The 25,574-nt window shown below is 43.0% G+C and overlaps 1 protein-coding gene across 1 annotated transcript; it reads left to right on the forward strand.

Annotated features, from left to right (window-relative positions):
* Positions 1–5,635: 5,635 nt before the first annotated feature.
* Positions 5,636–25,574, forward strand: LOC141108900 (class I histocompatibility antigen, F10 alpha chain-like). The gene is made up of 4 exons (XM_073600869.1): positions 5,636–5,813; positions 11,805–12,107; positions 20,778–21,050; positions 25,092–25,574. The coding sequence occupies exons 1-4, from the start codon at positions 5,636–5,638 to the stop codon at positions 25,196–25,198; spliced, it is 861 nt and encodes a 286-aa protein (XP_073456970.1). The 3' UTR covers positions 25,199–25,574.

Genomic DNA, 25,574 nt, shown 5'->3' on the forward strand with positions numbered 1-25,574 from the left:
CATTTTTTAGGGCCTACTTGTATGAAAATAATTTGGTTGTGTAGATGGGTTTGTTACTAGAATGAAATGCAAACTAGATTCTGTGTAAGGAGAGGACACTCAGCAGCTGTTTACACATCTGGATGCTGGAGCACTAGTGTGGGACACAAGAACACCATTTTTATTAGGTGGGCCACACAGGTGCTCCAGTGTATACTATAGGGGGGTCTCCATCTGTGAAGCTTGTACCAAACAGGTAAAGTATTGAAGCTTGAAAAAGGACACTCAAAATTCTACATCTTGGAACTCTGCCAAAATAGACAATTGTACCCCACTTCCAAGCAATGTTTCATATTTATAGTTCTGCCATCAAATATCTGTGTGCTAAGTATACCATTTTTGTTTTACATAGGGGAGAAAAGACTCGGAGGACACCCCTCATCCGAGGAGACCAGAGACCCCCCCACCTCTGGAACAAGGGGAAATCCCACAAACACAAGAAGAGCAGGAGGAAGAAGACGTGGTGGAACTAGTCACCACAACAGGTGAGTGTCTGCGACCACAGGCTCAGGTAAGAGATGTATGCCGGCATATTTATAATACCTGTTTTTTTTTTGGTTTCTCTCTTTTTAGGTGATCGTGATGTTGTGGAACCTGATCCTTTCACCTCGGAAAGTGCCCAGATCCTGATCGGGGAGATCATGGGGTGTAATGTTGCATTGGAAAACCTCAAGAAGAACATCAATGATGTTATTCAAAAAAATAAGAACATCATTGATGTTTTGGGGAGAGTTTAAAACCCCTCCAAATACCTTTTGTTTTTTTTTGTGTGCTACAATGTTAAAAATGTTTTAGCAATTTTTAGAAAAGCCAAATTTTGAAGATGTACACAGTGTGTCAATATGTGCTATCTGCCATAACGGGAGATCAATGGACGCGTTTTGGGGGTGCAACCCCTTCCTCAATAATAAAGTAGCTGTGAGGAAGGGGTTGCTCCCCCAAAACACATCCCTTGATCCCCCATGATGGCAGCTAGCACATTCGTAAATTGGTGTGCATCTTCAAAATTTGGCTTTTCCTGGGGTGACTTCACCCCATCTGAACGCAATATTAAACACAGTTTCTAAATACTCATGTCTGATATTGCCTTCAAGTTCTACCAAATGTGAACTTTGTAAGTTCAAGATTTGTGTGGACATTTATATTTTTGATAATGCCTGTCAGGGACATGTCGGTGGTCGTCGGGCTAACATGTGTGCATGTAGGTGCACGAGAGGCTTTTCCAGAGCAGTTCGGCTGAATTTCCCACTGGGGGGCGCTGGCGCGCTCCTGCGCGCGCCCGGTCACAGGTGCGCTAGCGCTCGTTCGCGCTAGCGCTGTTTGGCGCCAAACACCCTTTAAAAGGGTGTCAGATACTTCCATCAGGTGCTGTTTGTCTGCAGCTCTGCACCTGAGTTCCTGTATCCTGCCTGTTGTTACTATTTGCTATTGACCCAGCTATATCTGACCATTCCACTGTCTCCTGTCCTACCCGGCCTGCCTGACCTTGCTGATATCTTGTGACCTGTTGCCGAACACCTGCCTGCCTGACTATTCTGTGATCATCCCTTCTGTCATATACCTGCCTGATCTCCTGCCAATACGGACTGTTTGACTCTGCTTTGCTTGTGTCCTGTGACGCTGCTCACCACCTGCTCTTCCAGCTCCAGGTTCTGCTGCTGCAATATCCTCCACCTGCCTGCTTACGGATCCGCTTCAGCTTACCTGCATCCGCAGTACAGCTACTCCAGAGGAAGTCTCCTCAGCTCCTGTGTTGGCCATCGCAAGGACCTGCATCAGGCACTCCTACCCACTGTGCTCAGGAGACCACTGTTCCCACTCCAGTGGCTCCTGAACCAGTGCTTAAGAGAAGTCTCCTTCTACCAGTCGGGCTCAACTACCAGGTACCTAACAATGCCACCCCAAAAATTGTTATACAACAAACATGTTGGTTTGTTTTAAAAACCTTTTCTAAATGCACATGTGATTGTGCAGGTATTAAAAAGATTGTTAATCAAGAATGTGTGGATTATTGTGTCAATGCTACAACACTTTTGTGGTGCTCTAATTGCTGCTTTCTGTGACAATGGGGGTTATTTCCTAAGGGCAAATCCACTTTGCACTACAAGTGCAGTTTCAGTGCATTTTCAAGTGCACTTGTAGTGCAAAGTGTCTTTGCCTTTAGTAAATAACATCCAACAGTGCTTTGTAAGGTTACTTAATCACGCCATTTTCAGGACTCACCACATTTCGGTCAGGGTCAGCTAAAACAAACACAAGCAGTAAATGTCACCAAAGATTTGCTTATTTTTTTTTTTTATTTGATCAAGGTTTCACAAATTGTCTGGCATATTGATGGCCCCCCTACCCGCAAAGAACTCAAGGTATCTTAGCCGGACATCACGGGCACTCAGGGAGGGCAAGCCAGGACGGCCACTTTCAAGCGCTGTCAGGGTTGTTTCATTTATAATTCCGGCCTCAGGCCCAACTGAGCCAGCATAGTTGGCAGAATGTTGCCGTAAAAAGTTATGTAGAACACAGCACGCCAGGATTATATGATTCAGTTTATACTCCGCCATATGGATGGGTGTAAGAAACAGGCGGAACCGGCTAGCCATGATTCCAAATGTGTTCTCCACCACTCTTCTGGCTCTGGCCAGCCGGTAATTAAAAAGCCTCTGGTCCGGGGTGATGGTCCTCATTGGGAATGGCCGCATAAGGTGGTCCCCCAGCGCAAAGGTTTCATCTGCAACGAAGACGAATGGGAGTCCTTCCACATTGTCTTCTGGAGGTGGCAAGTCCAAGCTGCCATTCTGTAGACGCCTGTAAAACTCCGTCTGGGCGATGACTCCACCATCGGACATCCGGCCATTCTTCCCCACGTCCTCATACAGGAACTCATAATTAGCCGACACCACCGCCACACAATACTATTGAACCCTTTATAATTATAATAGTATGGGTGGTGGGATGATGTGGACGTGTTTCCCATCAATTGCCCCTCCAATTGCCCCTCCGCAGTTAGGAAAGTCCCACCGCTGGGCAAAGTGGGAAGCCACAGTCTGCCATTCCTGTGGGGTGGAAGGAAACTGTGGCGGAAAAAAAAAATTTGTCTTTTTGCACATTAAAACATGGAAAGCAGATTAGACACAAACATTCTTGGCCAACATCAAGATAACATTTATTAATGGGAATTTTACAACACCAAAGTATAAGGTACACCTATCACATTCCCCCTCCTCCCCCTCTCCTGGGCCATTTCTAACATTATAGGGGGGGGACTCTTGGACAGGCTACCCCAAAGCACCCTCCCAATGTTGAGGGCATGTGGCCTGGTACGGTTCAGGAGGGGGGGGCCGCACTCAAGTCCCCCCTCTTTTCCTGCGGCCTGCCAGGTTGCGTGCTCGGATAAGGATCTGGTATGGAATTTAGGGGGACCCCCACGTCATTTTTAAAAAAAATTTTGGCCGGGGTTCCCCTTAATATCCATACCAGACCTGAAGGGCCTGGTATGGAATTTAGGGGGACCCCCACGTCATTTTTTTTTTAAATTTTGGTTCGGGGTTCCCCTGTGGGGAATTCCCATGCCGTTTTTATCAATGAACTTCTATGTGTATTGTCGGCAATGCAATAGCCGCGAGTAGTTTTAAATGGGTTTTTTCCTTCGAAATGTCATTTTGCTGTCAGACTGTTCTAAACACGGGAAACATGTGCCCCTTTACAGGCATACTATAGACACCCCCCAGCTACGAAATTTAAAGGAATATTACACTTTTATTGTTTGACTTTAAGCATTATTAAAATCACTGCTCCTGAAAAAACGTCCGTTTTTAAAACTTTTTTTGCATTGATCCATGTCCCCTGGGGCAGGACCCAGGTCCCCAAACACTTTTTATGACAATAACTTGCATATAAGCCTTTTTAAATTAGCACTTTTGATTATTCATGTTCGTGTCCCATAGACTTTAACGGTGTTCGCGTGTTCGAATGAACTTTTTTCCTGTTCGCATGTTCTGGTGCAAACCGAACAGGGGGGTGTTCGGCTCATCCCTACTACTAACCCATCTGCCAACCCTCTTTTGAACTTCAGGGGGGAAACCCAATAGGTTAGCCATGGTGGCAGCCCCAATTATAAAGGAGTGTGAGAATTTCAAACCTGAGAGGTTAAGGCGCTTAAGGCATGAAGAAAGCACAGCAGAAAACTGGTATCTGGTCAGAGGAGACAAGTCCCGATGGATAAAGAAAGAACCGTCAAAGGACGGTCTAACCGCAATATAATTGGCCGTGTGGGATACGGGGCATAACAACAGGTTGGGAGAGGAGGCCAAAGATATCCACTTACAGTTACCCAACCCAAAAGTTTTAGACCTGCAAAGAAAAAGACGTAAACCATCCGGCTCCATCGACACATGAGAGAACAACAGAAAAGAAGAAGATGATTTGTTTTAAACTGTAAACTTACCCACTCGCAGGGCGCCGAAAAGGGTAACCGAAAATGCTGCCCTGAAGAGCAGGAGTTCCAAACTAGAAAAACAAACATCTTCTAAAACCGACATTAGTTTGATCAGTAAAGAGACTAAAATAGGGCGCCTAGCATCCTTTGTAGGAGAGGACTTCCGAAATCCTTTAAGAATTTGACTGACCGAGAAAAAAGAGATCAAAGCAGGCCTGCCAGAGAATTTAAGAAAAAAGGAAACCCGGCCAAAATCTTACTAACTGAGGCAGGGCTGAGCTGGGCCTTCATCAGGGAGGACACAAAAGCCAATGCGATATAATCATTCACATCTAATACATCCACCAACATGTTAGCGCAAAAAGAACACCATTTGGACCAGGCTAGGTTGTAGTCTCGCCAAGTCTTCTGTGCTACCGAATTCTGGAGATGAGCAGTTATTAGTCCCAAATCAAGCCCCAGAGGCAATCTGGGCAAGGGGTGCCGTGCCGATCCGCTGATGGAAACAATTCCTGGAATCTGTGAAACTGCAAATGAGATAGAGCGTCAGCTATTGTATTATCGATCCCTGAAATGTGACGAGCTTTCAACCAGATATTGAAACGCGTGCAGTGCAAAACGAAAAAACGTAAAAGTTTAATAACTAGCTCTGACCTGGATGACTGTGTGTGTATAGCAAAAAGCACGCCTTTGTTATCAGTATGCACCAGCACCCTGCGATTCATGAACATATCTTTCCAGATTACCACAGAAACTACCACAGGAAATAATTTGAGGAGGACTATATTATGTAAAATATCCGGATGCCGCCAACTGGAATGTCATTCAGAGGCACACCAAAAACCATCCAGGAAGGCACCAAAACCTGATGAACCAGCGGCATCTGTAAAGAAGTTCAGCTTAAAATTATCCGTAAAAGGATGTTGCCGGGCCGTGGACCCATTAAAATTACAAAGGAAAAAATCCCATATTTTCAAGTCTTCTTTGACGTTTGCAGAGATGCAAACATGAGAGTAAGGATTCTTCAAACCTCTCATAGCCAAAGCAAAGCGCCTAGAAAAAATTCTGGCAATAGGGATGACCCGAGCTGCGAACGCAAAAAGACCTAATAGGGACTGAGCCTCTTTCAACAAAACCTTGCGTTTAGATAAGAACAATAAGATCATGGACCTCATACGGATCAACTTCTCTTTGGGCAGCCTAAACTCCATCAATGAGGAGTCAATAATAATCCCCAAGAATTCAAAAGTTGGTGATGGAAATAAAGTTTTCTCATGTGCAATGGGAATTCCAAAGGAATCACAAATATGCAAGAATGAATTCAGTGATTCAAAACATAATTGTGAGTCCTTTGGGCCAATAAACAGGAAATCATCCAAGTAATGTAGTAAACCCCCAGTAGGGGAACATTCCGACAAAACCCAATGCAAAAATGTAGCGAAAGCCTCAAAATAATAACATGATAAGGAGAAGCCCATGGGCAAACATCTATCAAAATAAAATTTGTCTTGGAAATGGAAACCCAGGGAATTGAAACCCTGCGGGTGCACGGGTAGCAGACGGAAGGCAAATTTGATGTCTGCCTTCGCTAACAACGCCCCCTGCCCAAAACGCCTTAGAAGCACTAGAGCTTCATCAAAAGAGGAGTAAGAGACAGGGGCAAAGATTTCTGAAACCTCATCATTAAGTGAATTGTCAGCTGGGAAGGACAAATGATGGATAAGTCTGAAACTACCATGTTTCTTCTTAGGGACAATGCCCGAAGGAGAAAGACGGAAATTAGAAAAAAGGTGGACTGCGGAAAGGGCCAGCTACACGGCCATCATTAACCTCTTTAGATATTTTTTCCCGAACAATATCAGGATGTCTCCTAGCGGACAGTAAGTTTTTTACAAAAACACCCAGAAAACAAGGGAACCAAGAAACCATCCTGGAAACCGTCAATTAGGAGCCGTGCCATCGTGCGATCTGGGTAGAGATCTAACCACGGTTGCATTTTTGACAAACTCACTGGAGTCATGGCTTTTGCCACCAGTGTCCCTGGATAAGGATGGGAAGGAAGTTGCTGATGACTTCCGAAAACACCTACTCGCTGGATGGGCCCCATTGCAGTAGGAGCATTCATGTTTATACCTACAGTTTGACAGGAATTTACACTGCCCCTCATTAAATGCAAAACAGAACCCTTTGTGAAAGGCATTCTGTGGGGCAACCGTTCGAGGTGCAAAAGGGGATTTCTGTGGCAGCATGAGATTCAACCATAAACCCACATCTTTACAACCCCATTTTAAAGATGGATGAACCGCCAATTTCTGTCTGAAATTTTCATCATAGGTGAACCATGAGGTACCACCGAAATGACGAAAAGCTTCCGCAATTATGTCCACATGTTGAAATAAGCCTGAACATTTATCCGGGGATTGCTCACTCAGCACCGCTGCATAAATGCAGAAAGCTTGCAACCAATTCTGAAAAGTTTTGGGGACAGATCGTCTCCTATCTTCCTCAAAACGGTCCTCGGTCTTCCTTTCAAATTTAGGTAGGAAATCTTTGGGAGCAGGCAATAGTGACAATAAATCTACAAATTCCCCCCTCCAAATTTTCCCTTTAACAGCGTCAGGCTAATGGAAACCTAACGGTGAAATTTCACACGGCATAGGAATCTTAAAGGAGGACTCCGCCACTACAGGATGAATGGTGTGCGGAGAGGGGTTAAGAGAATGGGGCATTGGAAAATGTTTCTGTGCTGGTGCACTAGCATTGCCCGTCACATTGGTGACAAATGGCACCTCTGACAAATTGCGCCATATAGGGCTGACATCATCCAGACTATGCTGTGACATACCAACATTGGTCTGATTAATAGCACCAGATAGCTGTGCCCCTTGTAAAACAGGATTATTATCAGTGACATGGAAAGTACCAGAGCACTGTGCACCTAAGGCTGTATTAACATTAGCACCAACTGTGTGTGCCCCTTTAATTTCTCTCACAATACTAGATAAAGTGTCAACCAAAATATTTAAATCAGTGACATTACTAAGAGCGCGCGTCTCACCCATAGGTGAACTCCTGGTATGCTCACTGCTGGCCTCAACAGCTGGCTGAGTAGCACTATCCTGGCGTGGGGGGTCTTCATATAGGGAACACTGCGGGCTCACCCCTTGCCAGCAGGGCATGGTGAAGCCTCTTCTCTGGTTTTCTTCTTTGCCCTCCTCGGCTGTCGGCGTGGACTGCGCATGTCTGCTGTAGACTCCTCCATTTTCTCCGGGGCTGTGCTAACAGACGGCTCGGGCGGAGCTTCGGAATGGCCAGCCTCCAGGCAGTGAAGGAGCCACTCCTCCCCTCCGGCACTCTCCGCCTTCTCAATGAGGCGACGAAGCAGGCTCTCTATTCCTACAGGCGAACGGTTCTCCATCCTTCCGACGGTCTGCGGTGTGAGTCCCGGTCCTGCTCCACACAGTCTGATGGTAGCGGCCGGACAGCCCTCTTTTATCTCCTCTGAAATTCGCGGGCTTATGGGCCCGCCAAATTACACCAGTCAGTTGCTTGTTGCTACCCTGCGGAGGCTGCTGTTAACCAATGGTCATCCTGAAACACAGAAACAGGGAAACATGCATTCCCCTTTGGCTCTCCCATGTGGGTCCTGCATATTGCATGGACCCTTCATTCTATGCTTTAAGATAAAAAACCTGTGTGCAGCAGCCCCCCTCATTCTTACCTGAGCCCCATCTTGATCCAACGATGTTGCACGAGAGACTTGGTTGCACACTGCACTGCACAGAACCACTGCACAGAGCAGGTAAGTATAACATGTTTGTTATTTTTAAGAAAAAAAAAAACAAGATTTTTAGTATCACTTTAAGCCCCATACATGTCGAGCGACATCGGGCGGTTGAAAAAAAAACAATAAAAAAACGGGCAGCATTCCACCCAGTCCGACAGAAGCGCCCAGTGACTGAGAGCGCTGACCAGAGTGTTCTGGCGGAGGGGCCATCCCCCTATCAGAACACAACAGAGCCGTCAGACCGGAGCCCTCTGGTTTTTTTTTTTCGTTCAACCCGCTGGGTTGAACAAAAAAAAACTAGTGGTGTGTACCAGGCTTAAGTCCCTGCAGTCTCTCCTGAAATGTTTCCTCTCTCAGGCCTTTTAGTATTTCTGTCATTCATCTCTGGACTTGTTTTGTCTTCTCAGTATCTTTATGTAACATGAACTAACTAAAGATCTATATTATGGAATCGGGACCTCCTTCCTCCTGCTGTTGATCCCTCTAGTGATATAAAGATCTATAGAGAGGAATCATGACTGCCTTCCTCCTGTTGGTGATTCCTCTAGTGATAACTAAAGATCTATATTGTGGAATCAGGACCTCCTTCCTTCTGCTGCCGGTCCCCCTAGTGAAAGCTAAAGATCTTAATAGAGAAATCAGGAGCCCCTTCCTCCTGCTGTTGATTCCTCTAGTGATAATTAAAAATCCATATAATGGAATCAGGAGCTCCTTCCTCCTTTAGTGATAACTAAAGATCTATATAAAGGAATCATGACTGCCTTTCTCCTGCTGGTGATCCATCTAGCGATAACTAAATATCTATAAAGAGGATTTTAGGACCTCCTTTTGCCTGCTGGTGATCCCTCTAGTGATAACTAAAGATCTATATAGAGGAATCAGGAGCTCCTTCCTCCTGCTGGTAATCCATCTATGAAAGGAAATGCCGCTCCCAGGACTGCCACACCTGGATGAATATTCCTGCCCTACTTAGCTTAGGTGCTGGCTTTGCACAGTTGTGTGGAAGAGAAAAAACAATCCTGGACAGCCGCACTCAATGAAAAAATCCATCTAGTGATAACTAATGATCTATAGAGAGGGATCAGGACTTCCTTCCTCCTGCTGGTGATCCCTCTAGTGGTAACTAAAGATATACAGTATATAGAGAAATCATGACCACCTTCATCCTGCTGGTGATCCCTCTAGCAAGAACATGATTTGGTTTGCTGCAACATTGGTTAAAGCAATTTCCACTGCTCTGACCAATGTTCCAACAATACCAAATCATGTTCAGTATTCCAAACACCTCCAGGGATATCAGTCCTATTGTTCACCTTAGTTTTATCAGCAGAACTATATACTTTGCCTGCTAAACCTTCAGTAATATCACTTAAGCTGGGTATACACAAATCAAAATTCAGCTGGTTTAGCAGGAACTGGATGAATTTCGATCTGTGTGCATCCTTCTCTGTTCAGCAGAATCAGTCTGTTCACCAGCTTCTGTTGAATGGTCCTGCTGGAAAATCAGCATTCGATCAGCACATGCAGCCAATGGCCGTAGCGCTGATCTTTGTATTCTGATGGGGATGAGGAGAGATCCCTGCATCCACATTGCTTGCTTGTTTACTTTTATATTTATTTTCATTTTTATTTTTATATTTATTTATTTTTATTTTTTATTTTTATTATTATTTATTTTTATTTATTTTTATTTATTTATATTTTAATGGTGAAGTTGGGCTATTGGGGGGAATTATTTTTAGGTTGCACCTCTGTCAATTTATGCTAATCAGTTTACATTTACAGTATATATCCTTATACATTTTTATAACCTTTTATTTTACTATGAATTGGATATTTTTATTTTTGTGATTATTATGCTTATTTTCTGGTGCTTCTGAGTGTGTATTCTTAAGAGGCTCAGGCTGTTAATGCATATTATAATTAGTAAACCTGTTTAGTACTATTGGCCCCCGTGGTCTCCGAAAGCAGACATTTTCTTGGAGCCCCGCTGAATCTTTTTCAGATGTTGGCAATAGGTAAATGTCTCTAGTGCGCATGTGTGGGCCCTTTTGACAGTTTGCGCATTATTGCGCAGGGGTGGACTGGAACAGAGTTTATGGTGCTAACCACCGTAGACTATAAATTATGCCCGCCACAGCTGCTCGGCTTTCTCCTGATGAAGCCATGTGGGAGGGTGCCGATACGCGTGGAGGCAGGGACAGGTGGTGTGTGATTACCACTGGAGCAAGTGCGATGTTGCTGTAATGCACTTTACAGATATGCTTGTTTTTAATAAATAAAATGCGAGTTTGATTCCTAAGTTTGGGCTAGTGTAGTCTGTGTTATTAATGGGATACTACAATATTGGAGTTCTCTCCCCCCCTATCTTTCCTTTGAGCACTTTGCAGAGTTATCCTTGTTGGAGCTGGTATGCTAATTAAGGAGGACTAAAGAGGAGGATAAGCATTCAGTATGTGAAACATTATCCTCTCAAAAGCTGTGTTGGCCCAGTTATGGGTCTTGTAATAAGGTGAGCGTCCATTCCACCTGGTAGCGGAGCACCACTGCATGCCTTGTTGGAGCACAAAGGGGATCTAGGATTTTCTTATTATTATTGCTGTTCTGTGAAGAAAATTATACAGGACCGTTGTATCTGGACTTTTGGGATTTTGTCTTTTTTTTAGTTTTTTGATTTTCTTTTTGAATTTTGGAAAGGTCTAGCATTAAAATGTACTTATTCAACATGATAGATGGTATTTGTTTTACATTGACTGAATTCTTAATTGTCACATCTTTATTGTATGTGGGAACACATAATGTGATAGCAGCAGCCAACAGATTTTTCACACTTTTTTTTAGATAGCATGCTAAATGTTTTTATTCTCTACTAAGTTCACCTTTCAATTGTAGCTTAGCTAAAAACTATCTCTAGGCAATTGTTATCTCCAACCCACTCCCACCCACCCAAAAAACACATGTAAATCGCTGTTTTACTCATCTTAGTTTGTTATAATGTGACCCTTAGGCCTCATGCACACTGGATGTTTTTACAGTTGCTGTTTTTGGCTTCAGTGCCTAATTTGGGCATTGAAGCCTGGTGATACACTGCTGCAGTTCAGGCCTAAAGCCAAACTGTTTTGTTGCTGCATTTCGTTGAGACATCATTACATCACCACTGAGGTCCTCAGGACCTGTGTGGGGGCCTAACTCATTGACAGCCAATTGTAATTGTCCACGTCACTAGACAGCGACATGGGTACTCAAAGGAAGAGCCTCTCACTCTGCAGTTCAGAAAAGAGAAGTTTTGAGATCCAACACATTGCATGACCATGGATTTAGGTAATTTTTTATGATGTTTAGAGTTTTTTGATCTCTTGGGGAATTAGCTGAAAGGGGTAGTTATTGGGGTTAATCCCTGGCCAGAAATTAGTTTTAAGTGCTTAGCACTATGCGATTGCTGTGTTGGGGGTTATACTGTATGTTCAATTTCCACCAGAGACCATATCAGTCTAAAAATGTTTGCTATATAAAGTAGAAATGTATGGCATTGGTGTGTGTTCTTAGCATGCATTAATGACAGCCTTTCCCCTCAGGTCCGTTCAGTGCAATGTCTCACTGGATGTCCTGCAAACTCTGGAGAGTCACTGGGCATGTTTTACAAGCTGGCTTTTAATGGCTATAATATGGTGTATCTAGATGTCAATCTGGGTATTTGGGTGGCTGAACATCCTAATGCCACACAGTTAGAGTATGCCCTAAATGAAGATCATGATTCCACCAAGAGCATCCAATTTTTCCTAAATGTTGTGTGCCAACCCTTGGCCAGCTCCCTCCTGTGGTCAGGGAAAGCAATTCTGAAGAGGAAACTTAAGTGATAACAAGAATACAATTCTGAATAGATTGATGTGTGTGCATATACTGTATCTGTGGATATACAGTATATACTGTATGTGTATATATATATATCTATATATATATATCTATATATCTATATATATCTATATAGATATATCTATATAGATATATAGATATATCTATATAGATATATATAGATATATATATATTTTTTTGTTTATTATTATTATTTTTTACATGCAACTGATAAGTACCAGACTTATGTGTCAGCTTCTGGTCATTAAAGACTAGGAGAGTCACTTATCAGGCTCTGCTGTATGTTCATGTGTTCACAGAGAGCATGCTAAAAGAAAAAGAGAGCATAGTGGCCCATAGAAAGCCATGGACCACTGGGCAGGATGAAAAAAATATAAACAGCAGCTCAGGATGCAGTACTCACCCTAATCCAGAGCTGCACTCAAGTACCTCTATTCCACCACCAGATGCCTACAGTCTTCCAAGCTGAATGACATGGCCCCACCCTACGGGTGCATAACCAAAACCCCCTTTATTCAAAGTGCATTGAAGCAGAGAGCAGTGTTGATGTCATCATGTCAGTGCCACTGTCTGCATCAGCATGGAACTGCCCAGGGCCTGAGAGAAGGCAAATAGGAAAAAGACCCAGTGCATCATGTGCTTGGCCTGAAAAACTTGGATAAAAAGTGACTATATTAAAAAAGGCAAATCATACACTGAGGGGGGCTCGAATGAAGGGGAGGATATTGGGGGACTGAGCCCACAGTTGGGTTTTAAGTCTGTCCCCTGCATTAGAATTCCTTTTAGATTTACCAGGAAAAATGTGGTGCAAGTGCAAACCTAACTAGTTAATTTAATTGATTGGCTTACAGGAGCAATATGTGCCCTTGGCAGATGCACATTTTTTACTGCCAGGAGGGGGTATGCTAATAATCAATCCTTGTTCCAGGTCTTTTAATGGAAAACAGGCTTTTAGACATGTGCAGTTCATTTCATTCCGAATTAGTATTCTAACAAATTTTCCGTTATTCTGATATTTGGATATATCTGAATACCCAAATTACAGTATTAACAAACGAATGCTCCGAATAACTAAATTAAATTGTCCGAATTTCCGAAATTCAAATTGAAATTAAATCAAATTTTACATTGAATTCCATTTAAATTCGAACTGTAAACATATTTCTGAAATCAAAAACTGTGTGTGTTTTTAGAGTACCATTTCAAAATAATGCTGTTTTTGTTAAGCCAAAACGGAAAATTGAATACTTACCTTTCCGTAATTTTCCTTTCCTAGTGCCTACCCATGGCAGCATACCAATGGTTGGTTGCTCCGCCCCCGACCAACCCACAGGTCCACTTTAGCTCTATAAATAAAAGAGTTGTTCCTCCCCGCCGGCATTCTTGTAACTAGATCTCAGAATACTAAGGATTATTGAAGGGAGGGTGTATGCTGCCATGGGTAGGCACCAGGAAAGGAAAATTACGGAAAGGTAAGAATTCAATTTTCCATTTTCCTGGTGCCTCCATGGCAGCATACCAATGGTAAATAACTCGCTTACAGGGAGGGTACTGCAATAAGAAATTTAATGAAAAACTACAGCCTTGATATCTGCAAGGTTCTTTCCCCAAATTCCCGGGAAGTAAGAACCGCTGGGTCTACACTATAGTGAGACATGAAAGTGTTGAATGACGATCAACTAGCTGCTTGGCAAATTGTCTCAGGGGAGACCCGCGCCAATGCTGCCCAAGAGGAGCCGTTCCCCGAGTGGAATGCGCGTTGACCGCATCTGAAACTGTTAGACCACTAGCCTGATAGGCCCTTTGGATTAATTTTACGATCCAGCTTGCCAAGGTCGTCTTGGATGCTGCCATTCCCTTTCTGGCGCCTTTTGGGATGACAAACAGTCTTTGATCTTTGCGAAATTGTTGTGTTGAATTTAGATAGTGTCTCAGGGATCTGGCTACATCTAACTCGTGTAATCTTGAGGACTCTGGATCTTCTCCAAATGCTGGGAGAACCCATTCCTGGTTAAGATGGTAGAGAGAAGGCACTTTAGGAATTGATGGATGGGTTGCAAAGCCACCCTGTCCGGGAAGAAGGTGATGTAAGGTTCCCGTGATCCTAGAGCTTGGATTTCTGATACTCTGCGAGCCGAGGTGATGGCAATCAAGAACACTGCTTTCAAGGAAATGTCCTCTAGGGTGCAATCTTCTGTGGGAGCAAAGGGAGGATTTGATAGGACATCAAGAACAATTGTCAAGTGCCATTTGGGGTATAGTGTTTTCCTGGGAGGTCGCAATCTCAGGACTGCCTTCAAAAAGCGTTCGACCAGAGGGTTCAAAGCCCATCGTGTATCTGTCAGGGCTGAAAGGGCCGAGACCTGGACCTTAAGTGTGTTTAGGCCTAAACCTAGATCTAAGCCATTCTGTAGGAAGAGAAGCACATTCTGGACCCCAGCATCCAGGGGATCGAAATGATTAACCTCTGCCAGTTCTGTAAATTTTCTCCATATTCTGTAATAGGTGGAATTAGTGGAAGACTTTCTTGCCTGTAGAAGTGTTTGAATAACATTATGTAAGCATCCTAAATCATCCAACCTCTTCCGCTCAATTTCCAGGCCCTCAAGTGTAGGATTTCCGGATGCAGGTGAGAGAAACCGTTTTGAGACAGAAGGTCATTCAGGTGTGGAAGAGGAAGCGGTTTGCACAGGGCCAAGTTGACTAGGAGTGTGAACCAGTAAGGGATTACTGCCAAGACTGTGACTTTCTCCGTCGTCAGGCGCTGGAGAAACCTCAATATCAGAGGAGTCAGAGGAAACGCATATCCTTTCTGAAATTTCCAAGGCTGGGCTAGAGCATCTACTCCTGCTGACCCTGGGGACGGGAATCTTGAGAAGAATAGAGGCGTCTTCACGTTGAGTGGAGCGGCAAATAGGTCTATTTGGGGGGTGCCCCATTGCTGGCATATCCAACCGAAAACCCTGAAATTCAGGGACCACTCGTTGTTGATGAATGATGTTGACAGATGGTCGGCTAATTGGTTTTTGGACCCTGTGATATATGAGGCTCGCAGGTTGATTAAGTTCCTCTCGGCCCAGGTCAGAATGGGCGTCACTTTGCTGAGTAGAGACCTGCTGTGTGTTCCCCCCGGTTCTGGACATAGGCCACTGCCGCTTTGTTGTCCATCTGTAGAAGTATGGATTGTCCTCTGAGGTAGGTGGCTAAATGTAGGATTGTCATCCATGCCGCCCTTAGTTCCAGTATGTTCGATACTACCGCCTCCGAATTGAACTGCCATCTCCCTTGGACTAGTTGACCTTGGAAGTGTGTACCTCAGCCCAGCTGACTCGCGTCTGATGTAAGAATGGTCCACGAGATGGGCCCTAGGGAACAGTGAACCTGCAGGTTGGATGGTCTCGTCCACCACCAGAGACTGGATTTCATTATGGATGTGACTAATATCCTCTGATCCAGGCGATTCCTCCTCCGCTGTAACAGAAAACCCAGTTGGAATCCCCGTAGATGCTACCTGGCCCACTTCACCATGGGTATACAAGAGGAAAGGGACCCCAGGAGACTCAGACTGATGTCAACATTGAATGGCTTGCCAATACTTTCTTTACTTTCCTTATCAGGGCAGGAATCTTTTCTAGAGGAAGTGAAACTGCTCTCTCTGGAGTGTTGAAAAGTGCTCCTAGATATGTCGTCTTTTGTGTAGGTGTGAGCTGGCTTTTTGAGTAATTGATTAACCACCCGAACCTGCTCAGCGTGTCTAGGATCAGCCGTACATGTATTTCTAGGCTCTCTTTGTGCTGGGATAGAATGAGGATGTCGTCTAAGTAGTGAAGCACTCGAATCCCTTTTTCTCGAAGAGGAGCCAGGATTGCTACTAGTACCTTGGTAAAGGTTCTGGGAGCTGTTGAGATCCCAAACGGAAGGCATTGAAACTGTAGATGTAAGTCGCCTACTTTGAATAGTAGGAAAGGCTGAAACTGCTGCAGGATAGGTATATGGAGATATGCATCCTGGAGGTCTATAGAGACCATACAATCCCCTGGTTGTACTGATAGGATTACTGTATTTAAGGATTCCATTTTGAAATGCTCTATACGGATGTATCTGTTCAACCTCTTCAGGTCCAACACGGGCCTCCAGCCGCCCAATTTTTTGGGGACTAAAAAGACTGGGGAATAAAACCCTGAGCGTTTTTCCAAGTCCGGAACCGGAACTACTGCTTGCTGCCGGATAAGAATTTGCACATACTGAAGAAGGACCTCTCTCTTTTCTTTGGAGGTTGGAATTTTCGTTGGCTGGAATGAAAAAGGTGGGGGCCGTTTTATGAATTTCCAGAAATGCCCCTGGATGACAGTGGAGACTGCCCATTGATCTGTACAATTCTCCACCCAAACCTGGGCGAACGCCCTGAGCCGAGCTCCTACTGGAGCGGTTTGGGTAGATAGGGAGTCAAAAAGACTTCTGGCCCTCAACCGTGGATGTTGAGGCTTTAGGCTTCCCTGCCTTCAAGAAAGTGGCCTGCAAGCCTTTCCAGCCTCTTCTGTACTACCAGCCTGGGCGGTACGTTCTGGAATCTCTTGCTCTCTGCTGACTAGCTGGACGTGACGCAAACCTTTTCCTCCTGCTTCTGTCCTGGGGAATTAGACCACTTTTCCCTCCTGTGACTCTGGTAATTGCTGCATCCATTTTGTCGCTGAACAGAGCCTTACCATTGTATGGTATGCAACACCATGATTGCTTTGAAGTTGGGTCGGCTGACCATGGTTTTAGCCACAATGCCCTCCTGGCAGTGATGGAATACAGCATAGCTCTGGAGGAACACTTTAGGACATCAATGGCGGCCTCTGCCATGAAATCTGAGGCCAGCTTCAGCTCATCTAGTGCCTTGATGATTTCGTTAGAGCCCCCCCCCAGTCTGAGGGCTGTCTCAATATTGTCTGACCATACTCTGGTAGCTCGTGAGATCGAAGTCAGGGCTACTGCTGGCTTGCATGCCCCTCCTGCTGCTTGATAAGATTTTTTAGATCTGAATCGATCCTTCGGTCAAGTACATCCCTGAAAGAGACCGCATCCTCTAGAGGCAGTGTTGTATTCCTGGCTAATCTCATAATTGAAGCATCTACCGTCGGAAGCGAATCAAAAAGCTGGGCACCTGCTTCAGCAAGTGGGTATAATTTGAGAAAACGATTGTAAGCTAAGGGTCTTTTGTCCACCTTCTGCCATTCATCTGTTATGACTTCCTTTATTTCTTCCATTAAGGGCAAGGTTGATATTTTTTTCTTTAGGTGTGGAAAATATTTCTTTGCTTTAGATGAGGCTCTGGATCTTCCTCCCATTGGATTCCGTCCTTTACCGCACTGATAAAAGGTTCCACTAGAGCAAAATCAAAGGCTGAAGCATTTTCCTCTCCCACTTCCGACTCGTCCTCAGAAATAACCTCTGTATCCAGGTGTGGATTGGGTGTATTTACCGCTGCCTCGTCTGAGGGTGGGGTTACTTGATCTTGGGATAAGGCCAACTCCTGGATAGAGTCTTTGATCATTTTTTGATTGATTCCATGGACTCTAGTTTATCTCTCTCTTTGTCTCCTGTAGCTTCCAGGAGGCACTGACCACATACTAATTTATCAGGGAGGGCTTGCTTGCCACACACCCAGCATGCTTTCTCTCCTGGATACACAGATCTGTGCTGGGAGTCCTGTTTACTAGAGGTATGTCGGGGTGATCTGTGACCACTGCGAGAAGTATGGGCCGAGGATGAGTGCGAATGACCCGAGCTCCTATGACCCTTTGATCTTCTATTCGTAGAATCTCTGTTGGATGATCTGCGGGATGATCCGTGATGCGGGCTAAAATAAAAAATAGAAACAAGGAAAGGATGCTTCAATCAGCCCGGGGTGCTCTTTTTCCTTAAGAAATAACTTACCTGAATGTTGCAGCCCTTACCTAGTGGTATGTTGAAGATCTTTTTGATGCGGCATTATAGTACTAGGGACAGCTGAAAAAAATGAACAATTGGTATTTAATATATACTTTAAAAGTAGGTAAAAAGGATTTAAAATAGGAGGGAAAAAACATTTTTTTTTTCTCTTACACATAGGTATACATACATACGCATATATACACATACATATATACACGCATGTACACACCAAAACACATTCCCACTCCTCCCTGGTACCTTGGCTGGGCTCCATAGCACAGGGGAAAAAGATGGAAGAGCTGGAGAGAACACCTCATAGATGTTTTCCCTAAAGCAGCTGCTCTTCTACTGAAAGTAAGCTCTCTTATATACCAGAGAGCGGTCTGGGAGTCCCAAGATGGCCTCCGTCGGCTTCACAGCGCTACTGCGCATGCGCCGTGACGTCACACCGAGGCCCCGCCCCCCGCCGGGAAAGCAGAGCCGAACGGCGCGCGCGAAGCGCTGCACACTCCTGGCTGAGAGGAGAGATACACAGGCACATGAGGTACGCTGTGGAGGTAAGCAGGAAAGCCTCAAGGCATTTGTAAAAAAGGCACAAGTATTTAAGCATTTAGGCCAGTATGCCGGAAAAGGGAACATAGAGGAGAAAATCTGGCTCCTGTTAACCCAAAAAACCCCAAAAAGATCCACAGAAAAACGGGCTCCCATACTTATCTGGCGCCTTTAGCAGCCCAAGCAATGGGACTCCATACTGCAGGAGAGCATGAACCTGCAATGGTCACACCATAAACAAACCAGGAAGAAGGGAATATAGGGATTATGGCGGTGCCAGGAAAAACACAAAGTGTTTAAATATTAAAATAAATAATTTTTATTAATACACAGAAGTTGTAAAAAGTAAACAGTAGAATCACAAGGACATGGTGTGCATAAATACTAAAAACATATCTGTAGCGAACTTCACGTCACTTGGCCTCATGGATGTAATGGCCAATGCAGTAGGTAGGTATTTTAAGTATCCGACATGTTTCGCCAGTATTGGCTTCTTCAGGGATAGATTATTAATACCTAAAGAGCTACAGTAATTCTATGAAAGAAATATAACAGTCAGTATATGTACTGGGACAAATGATGCATCGAATACAAAAAGAATATCAAAGATCCAAATATGTACATATACACATGTTTGCGAGCCGTCAGTGTGGATTAAACCCCACCACCAATCAAAGAGCACCAAGGGGACCTCCTCATACATACAACACCGAATAGCCAAAAATCCCCCCCACATCAAACCAACCGCCCAACCAGACATTCTACAGATGGAAATAAGGTACCTGCAAGTCGCCAAGGGGGTGCCACACACTTCCAGGGCTAAGCCTCCAGCAAAGATCACAGTAGGTAGCTGCAGGGGCAATGGGAAGGACCTGGCCGAATATATATCTAAAAAGGTATAATTATTTGCGAATAAGTTCATTATCATAATTTTTTAATTTTTTAAGGGGGTCATATGGCTCCCATTAGTTAATAAATAAGGAGATTATATAGGACTAACATAGTCTCTGATTAATTTACTTACAAGGAAACACTCTTTAAAATGAATAACAGGACACCGATAGATCCCTAGCATAATCCCTATATTCCCTTCTTCCTGGTTTGATTGTTAATTTCTGGGATGAGGTGCTGTATCACATTGAGGGCCGCCCAACTATATAGTAATTTTTTTGGTCACACCATAAAGCGGTGAGGTAGGGCTGAGCGCTTGATCCTGTAGGAATGAGGACAGAGAAAAGAATGCCGGCGGAGAGGAACAACTCTTTTATTTATAGAGTTAAAGTGGTCCTGTGGGTTGGTCGGGGGCGGAGCAACCAACCATTGGTATGCTGCCATGGAGGCACCAGGAAAGGTGATTTAAAGAGTCATTGTAATCATTTGATGAAGATTAACTTTAGTTTGTTCACTTTGTCGTATTTGAATCCAAAAAAATATAACATTTTTAATTGCGACCGATTTGAAATTTATTGATTTGAACTCAAAAAAATCTGTAAATTCAAAGAAAATTCAAAAAAAGACAAAACGAATTGCGATTACAAATTCCAAATTTGAATTGAACGAATCAACCAAATTTAACGAAACTAAATAACTAGATTAACGAATCTTAACAGAAGTAAACAAATGTTTTCGTCATTCACTTGTCGATAGCCTATGTTTTGTTTAAAAACTTGGCAGAAGAAAACTTGGCAGAGGATTTAACCCTTCGGGACACTATCCAAAAAAGTTTTGGGCCCTTTAACACTTTGACATAGACACATCCCTCATGTTGCCTACCCTCAGTTAGCCCCATCCCTCCACTTTTTTTTCTCTCCATCCCCGTCCCTTGCCTCATCCTCCCCCGTTTCAGATTCCTCTTCTGTTTTCATCTCTTTTACTTCTGGCAACCTGGTTGGATTGGTTGGTAGTCCTCACTTTATCCTTGACCTCTAGTTTATATGAAGGACTGGAAAATCAAATTGTTTTCCGTTCAATTATTTGACTCAGAATGGTCTCTGGCTGTCGTATTTCTTGATAAGCCTCTTTTTACATGTACAGTACGTTTTGATATGTTGATGTACTATGAATATGCATACTTTCATCTTATACATGTCCTTCTGTGAAAAAATGAAAATAAAATGAAAATAAAGATTAAAAAAAAGACCAACTTTAGCTTTATTCTATTCATTACTCTCTCAGTCCAGCCCGAGGTCTCCTTTTTCCGCCATCATAGAGACTCGGTGGATGAGCTGGTATGTATGGTGACTGGTTTCTACCCAGAATCCATCAATAAGAGCTTGTTGAGAAACAGAAAGCACAGAATGGATGGCACAGTAACTACAGGAACCCTTCCGAATGGAGATGACACTTACCAGATAGTGACACTGGTGGTTTTAGATGAGGAAGAAGGGCCAGATCTATATTGTAGAGTGGAACATGACAGCCTCACAGAACCTCTGATGATCCAATTAGGTGAGCACCTCTCTATAATAATATTTTTATGTCAGTTTGTTGTATTCTACTTTTCCAGCATTGTGAAAAAAAAATATTTGGTTGATTTACTAAATGGGCCAATATTTTTTTGAATTGAGGCTGAATCCTGTGCTGGCCTCTTATTTTGCTCAGATAGGTCAATAATTTGATTTTCTCACAGTGAATTTGTACCTTTGTACCTAGGGCTTTTTTTCAGCGGGAACGTGGGGGAATTCAGTTCTGCCACCTCCAGCACTGAATGTATGTAAAGGCAAGGGGTGCTAGGGTGTGCTGGAGGGTTTATTGATGCCATGGGTCTATTGTTTCTGGGGGTGTATTTTGTTGTGGGTGGTCCATTGTTGCTGGGAGGATTTATTATTACTGACTGCAGGGGATTTACTTTACTGCCTTTCTTGTTAGAACAAATTCCATATGATTTACTTAGCACCACAAATGTTACATGGTTCTGTATTCTCTAAAAGGGGTGGTCCTAGAAGGTGAGTCTGGAGTGGAACCAAGGAACGGTGCTCAGAGGTAGGTAGGGGGAAGAAAAAGGGGTGACTTGGAAAGGGGGAGTTCCTGCACCTATTCTCTGAGAAAAAAAGCCTGGTTTGTACTATCCCCAAAGGCATCCTAGAGATGTCACTATGAGCTGGACCCCTCAGTAAATGTCTGTGACACAGTGATTTGACTATGTAATTATTGGGGCAGTTGTGTGACACTGGAAATGAAGACTGCTGCAATCCCCAAAATACATTAGAAGCAAGTGTGTGATCCAGCTTACCAGCAGCAATGTGGAGTCCAACTTTTTGACATTTACAGTAAATATCTACATTTGAATATTATTTACCCCAACTTAATAACATTTAATTTGATAAATGATTGTTTATTATTCACAGTCATGTGGAAAAATAAGTTCCTCCATGGAAGTTGATGACATTTTCAACATATTTTAACAGGCAAACTGGATCTTTATTCAAACCATGCTTACAGACACAGTGATTTGACTATGTAATTATTGGGACAGTTGTGTGACACTGGAAATGAAGACTGCTGCAATCCCCAAAATACATTAGAAGCAAGTGTGTGATCCAGCTTACCAGCAGCAATGTGGAGTCCAACTTTTTGACATTTACAGTAAATATCTACATTTGAATATTATTTACCCCAACTTAATAACATTTAATTTGATAAATGATTGTTTATTATTCACAGTCATGTGGAAAAATAAGTTCCTCCATGGAAGTTGATGACATTTTCAACATATTTTAACAGGCAAACTGGATCTTTATTCAAACCATGCTTACAGATAAAGGTGATAGATCTGAACAAATGGCACACAAAATTGACATGGTCTATTCATTTTCATGATCCAAATAAACAAAAATTTATATTTGTCATTTTGTTAAATACACCCCTACAATTACCATTACTTTAAATCCATGAAATTTGAATCCAGTGTTCAATATTAAGTGCCAAAATGTAGATTAGAAACTCCTTAGGGAGTACGCAGGGGGGACTTCTTTTATTTAAACTTCAGATATCTAGGGTCTGGTGTTCTTTTTTGCTATTGACATGTGTGGTGTCACCATGCCAAGGTCAATAGATAAGGCCTACAGACAAAAGGTTGTGGATGCCTATAAGTCTGGCAAGGATTTTAAAAAGATCACCAAACAATTTGACATCAATCATTCCACTGTAAGGAAAATAATCTGCTAGTGGCTTAGATTTCAAACAACTGCTAATTTGTCCAGGACTGGCGGACCCAGCAAATTCAGCCCAAGAGCTGAACGTTTGAGGCTAAATTAATTTCCCAAGAACCCCAACATTTTATCATGGTGTTCAGGGAACTTTTGCAATAGTTAGGGTCAAAATGCATGCATCTACAATCAGAAAGAGGTTGAATCATATCAGTCTGCTTGTGAGATGCATTAAGAACAAGCTTCTACTGTCCAAAAAGAACTTTGAGGCTAAACCAGTTTGCCATTGAACATATAGGCAAAGACAATCAGTCATTTACTAAATCCAGAGAGTGCAAAATCTGGTGCAACTCTGCATAGAAACCAATCAGCTTCCAGGTTTTATTACCAAAGCTTAATTGAACAAGCTGAAGTTAAAATCTGATTGGCTACCATGCACCGCTGCACCAGATTCTCTGTGTACCAGTTTTAGTACATCTCCCCAAATGCCTTCTAGAACAATCTGCTGAAGACTGCTTAATGAAAGATAGAGTTGTTTGGTCATTGCAACAGTAGCCATGTTTGCCGTAAACCAAGGACAGTATTTCAGAAGGATCTAATGACATCTGTGAAGCATGGTGGTAGAAATGTTATGGTTTGGAGTTGCTTTGGAGCATCAGGGCCTGGGTAAATCAGTCATCAAGTCAACTATACATTCTGCATCATATCAAAGTGTGCTTTATAAGAGAAGTATGGGAAAAATAAGCTACTTGACTAGATGGTTGCACCACTGATCCCAGCTGCAGTTGTCCCCCGCTGACTCAAAGACAGAGAACTGAGCGATTAAACATACTCAGCTCTCAGTCTTCACCTTGCAGACAGCCGGTGATTGTCAGTCGTGTCTGGGGTGTTCCGTACACCGGTGGTATACGGAACGTCTTCAGGTTGTTATATTGCACTGAATTTCACAAAAAATTACAGCGGCTGCAGACTGAAAATGAAAGGTAATTTTAATAACATTCAATGGCTTGTGTAGCAATTGTATATGCTATATTATTCTTTTAGCTGCTATGTTTTCTCACAAAAGTGGAGTTACACTTTAATTTGGGATAAGGAATTAAGACTGATGAAAAGTTCTCTGTGATACTTTATTATATAGGCACAGTATGAATACACGTAACTATAGCCATAGCGGACAATGCGGTTTATTTACTAAAGGCAAATCCACTGTGCACTGCAAGTACACTTGGAAGTGCAGTCACTGTAGATCTGAGGGAGACATGCAAGAAAAATAAAAAGACAGCATTTTTGTTTGTACATGATTGGAGTATAGAAATCAGCAGATTCCCCTTATTTCAGATCTTCCCCTCAAATCTAGAGCAACTGCACTTCCAAGTGCACTTGTAGTGCACAGTGTATTTGCCTTTAGTAAATCAACCCCGTAGTGTCTGCAATTTGACCCCCAAACACAGGGGGCCCGTAGCTACCTGGCTATATAGTGTTTTTTGCAGGAAACAACAGCATTTGACAAATACAATTGAATACATTGAATGATATATCATTTGAGAACCTCTAAAGGATTGCAATGAGAGCAATCGGGCATTGCTTTTAAGGTAAAATTTAGAGAGATGGAGGGACCATTTAAAGTGGTTCTAAAAGGTTACTTTTTTTACCTTATTGCATTCTCTGAATTAAGGTAAAAAAAACCTTCTGTGTTCAGCATCAACACCCAGCCCCCTAAATACTTACTTTAGCCCAATCTCGATCTAGTGCTGTGCCTGAGAACAGTAGCTCTCTCCCTCCTCATAGGACATGGAGGCAGCAGTGGGAGCCATTGGCACCTGCTGCTGTTAATCAAAGCCAGTGACAAGGGATCAGGAGGCGGGTCTGAGCCGCGCTATCTGTGTCTATGGCAGCATGGCTCAGGATCAACCCCACACATCTGCCCGATCACATCCTTTTGCCACCAATGGCACTGTTCCAATCGATATGACGCCGGTTTTGTGGTGCCGCATCGATTTAAAAAAGTAGTACATGCACTACTTTTGCCGATTTCGGGTGCGACTTCAATAGACATCTGTGCATGAAGCTGCACAGATGTCTTCAAAGTTGCACCTAAAGTTGCACTGAGATGCGGATTTGAAATTGTGCGATTCCGGGTATAGTTACACGATTTCAAAGCCACAGTCTATTTGCATGGGGTCCAATGAATTGGCTGTGGGACCTAATCACACATATTCTATGTCCTGGTACAGGAATGTAAAAATATTTTTCTTTCTTTTTTTTTGCTGTTGTTTATTGTGTATTTCTCCTGCTGAATAAATCCAGTTACTGACCCTATTAATTTGTTTCTTGTGTACAGAAAATACTAAACCTCCAGCAGGCATGATTACAGGTATCCTAATTGGATTCATTCTCTTAACTGCTGGCTTGTCTTGGTTGGTGATCCGATGTAAGCGGCACAGGTAAGATCACAGAGCAAACAAGAAACACAAGTGCAGGTTTTCAGGTCAGATTGCGTGATTTATTTTTACACATTTTTTTTTTAAAGTGTAACTTGATAAAAAATAATAAATATGAAATTGTAATAAAATAAATAACATTTTATTAAATAAATAAATAAAATTAAAAAAATTATAATAAAAAAACAAAAAAAAACAAAACAATCCCCTCTGGGTGATCTATGTTGAGTGCAAGGATTTTAACAAACTTTGTTGCAGATTTCTACCTTTTTCTGCTCTGAATGAATTGCTGTTTGTTTCACCAGGTTCTTTTCAGAGTGATACTGAATGTGAGGGTTTGGTTCATCATCTAATCAATCAATTAATCACCTAATGCACTTTCA

The sequence above is a fragment of the Aquarana catesbeiana genome, linkage group LG09, assembly GCF_042186555.1.
Source record: "Aquarana catesbeiana isolate 2022-GZ linkage group LG09, ASM4218655v1, whole genome shotgun sequence".
Classification (NCBI taxonomy): Eukaryota; Metazoa; Chordata; class Amphibia; order Anura; family Ranidae; genus Aquarana; species Aquarana catesbeiana.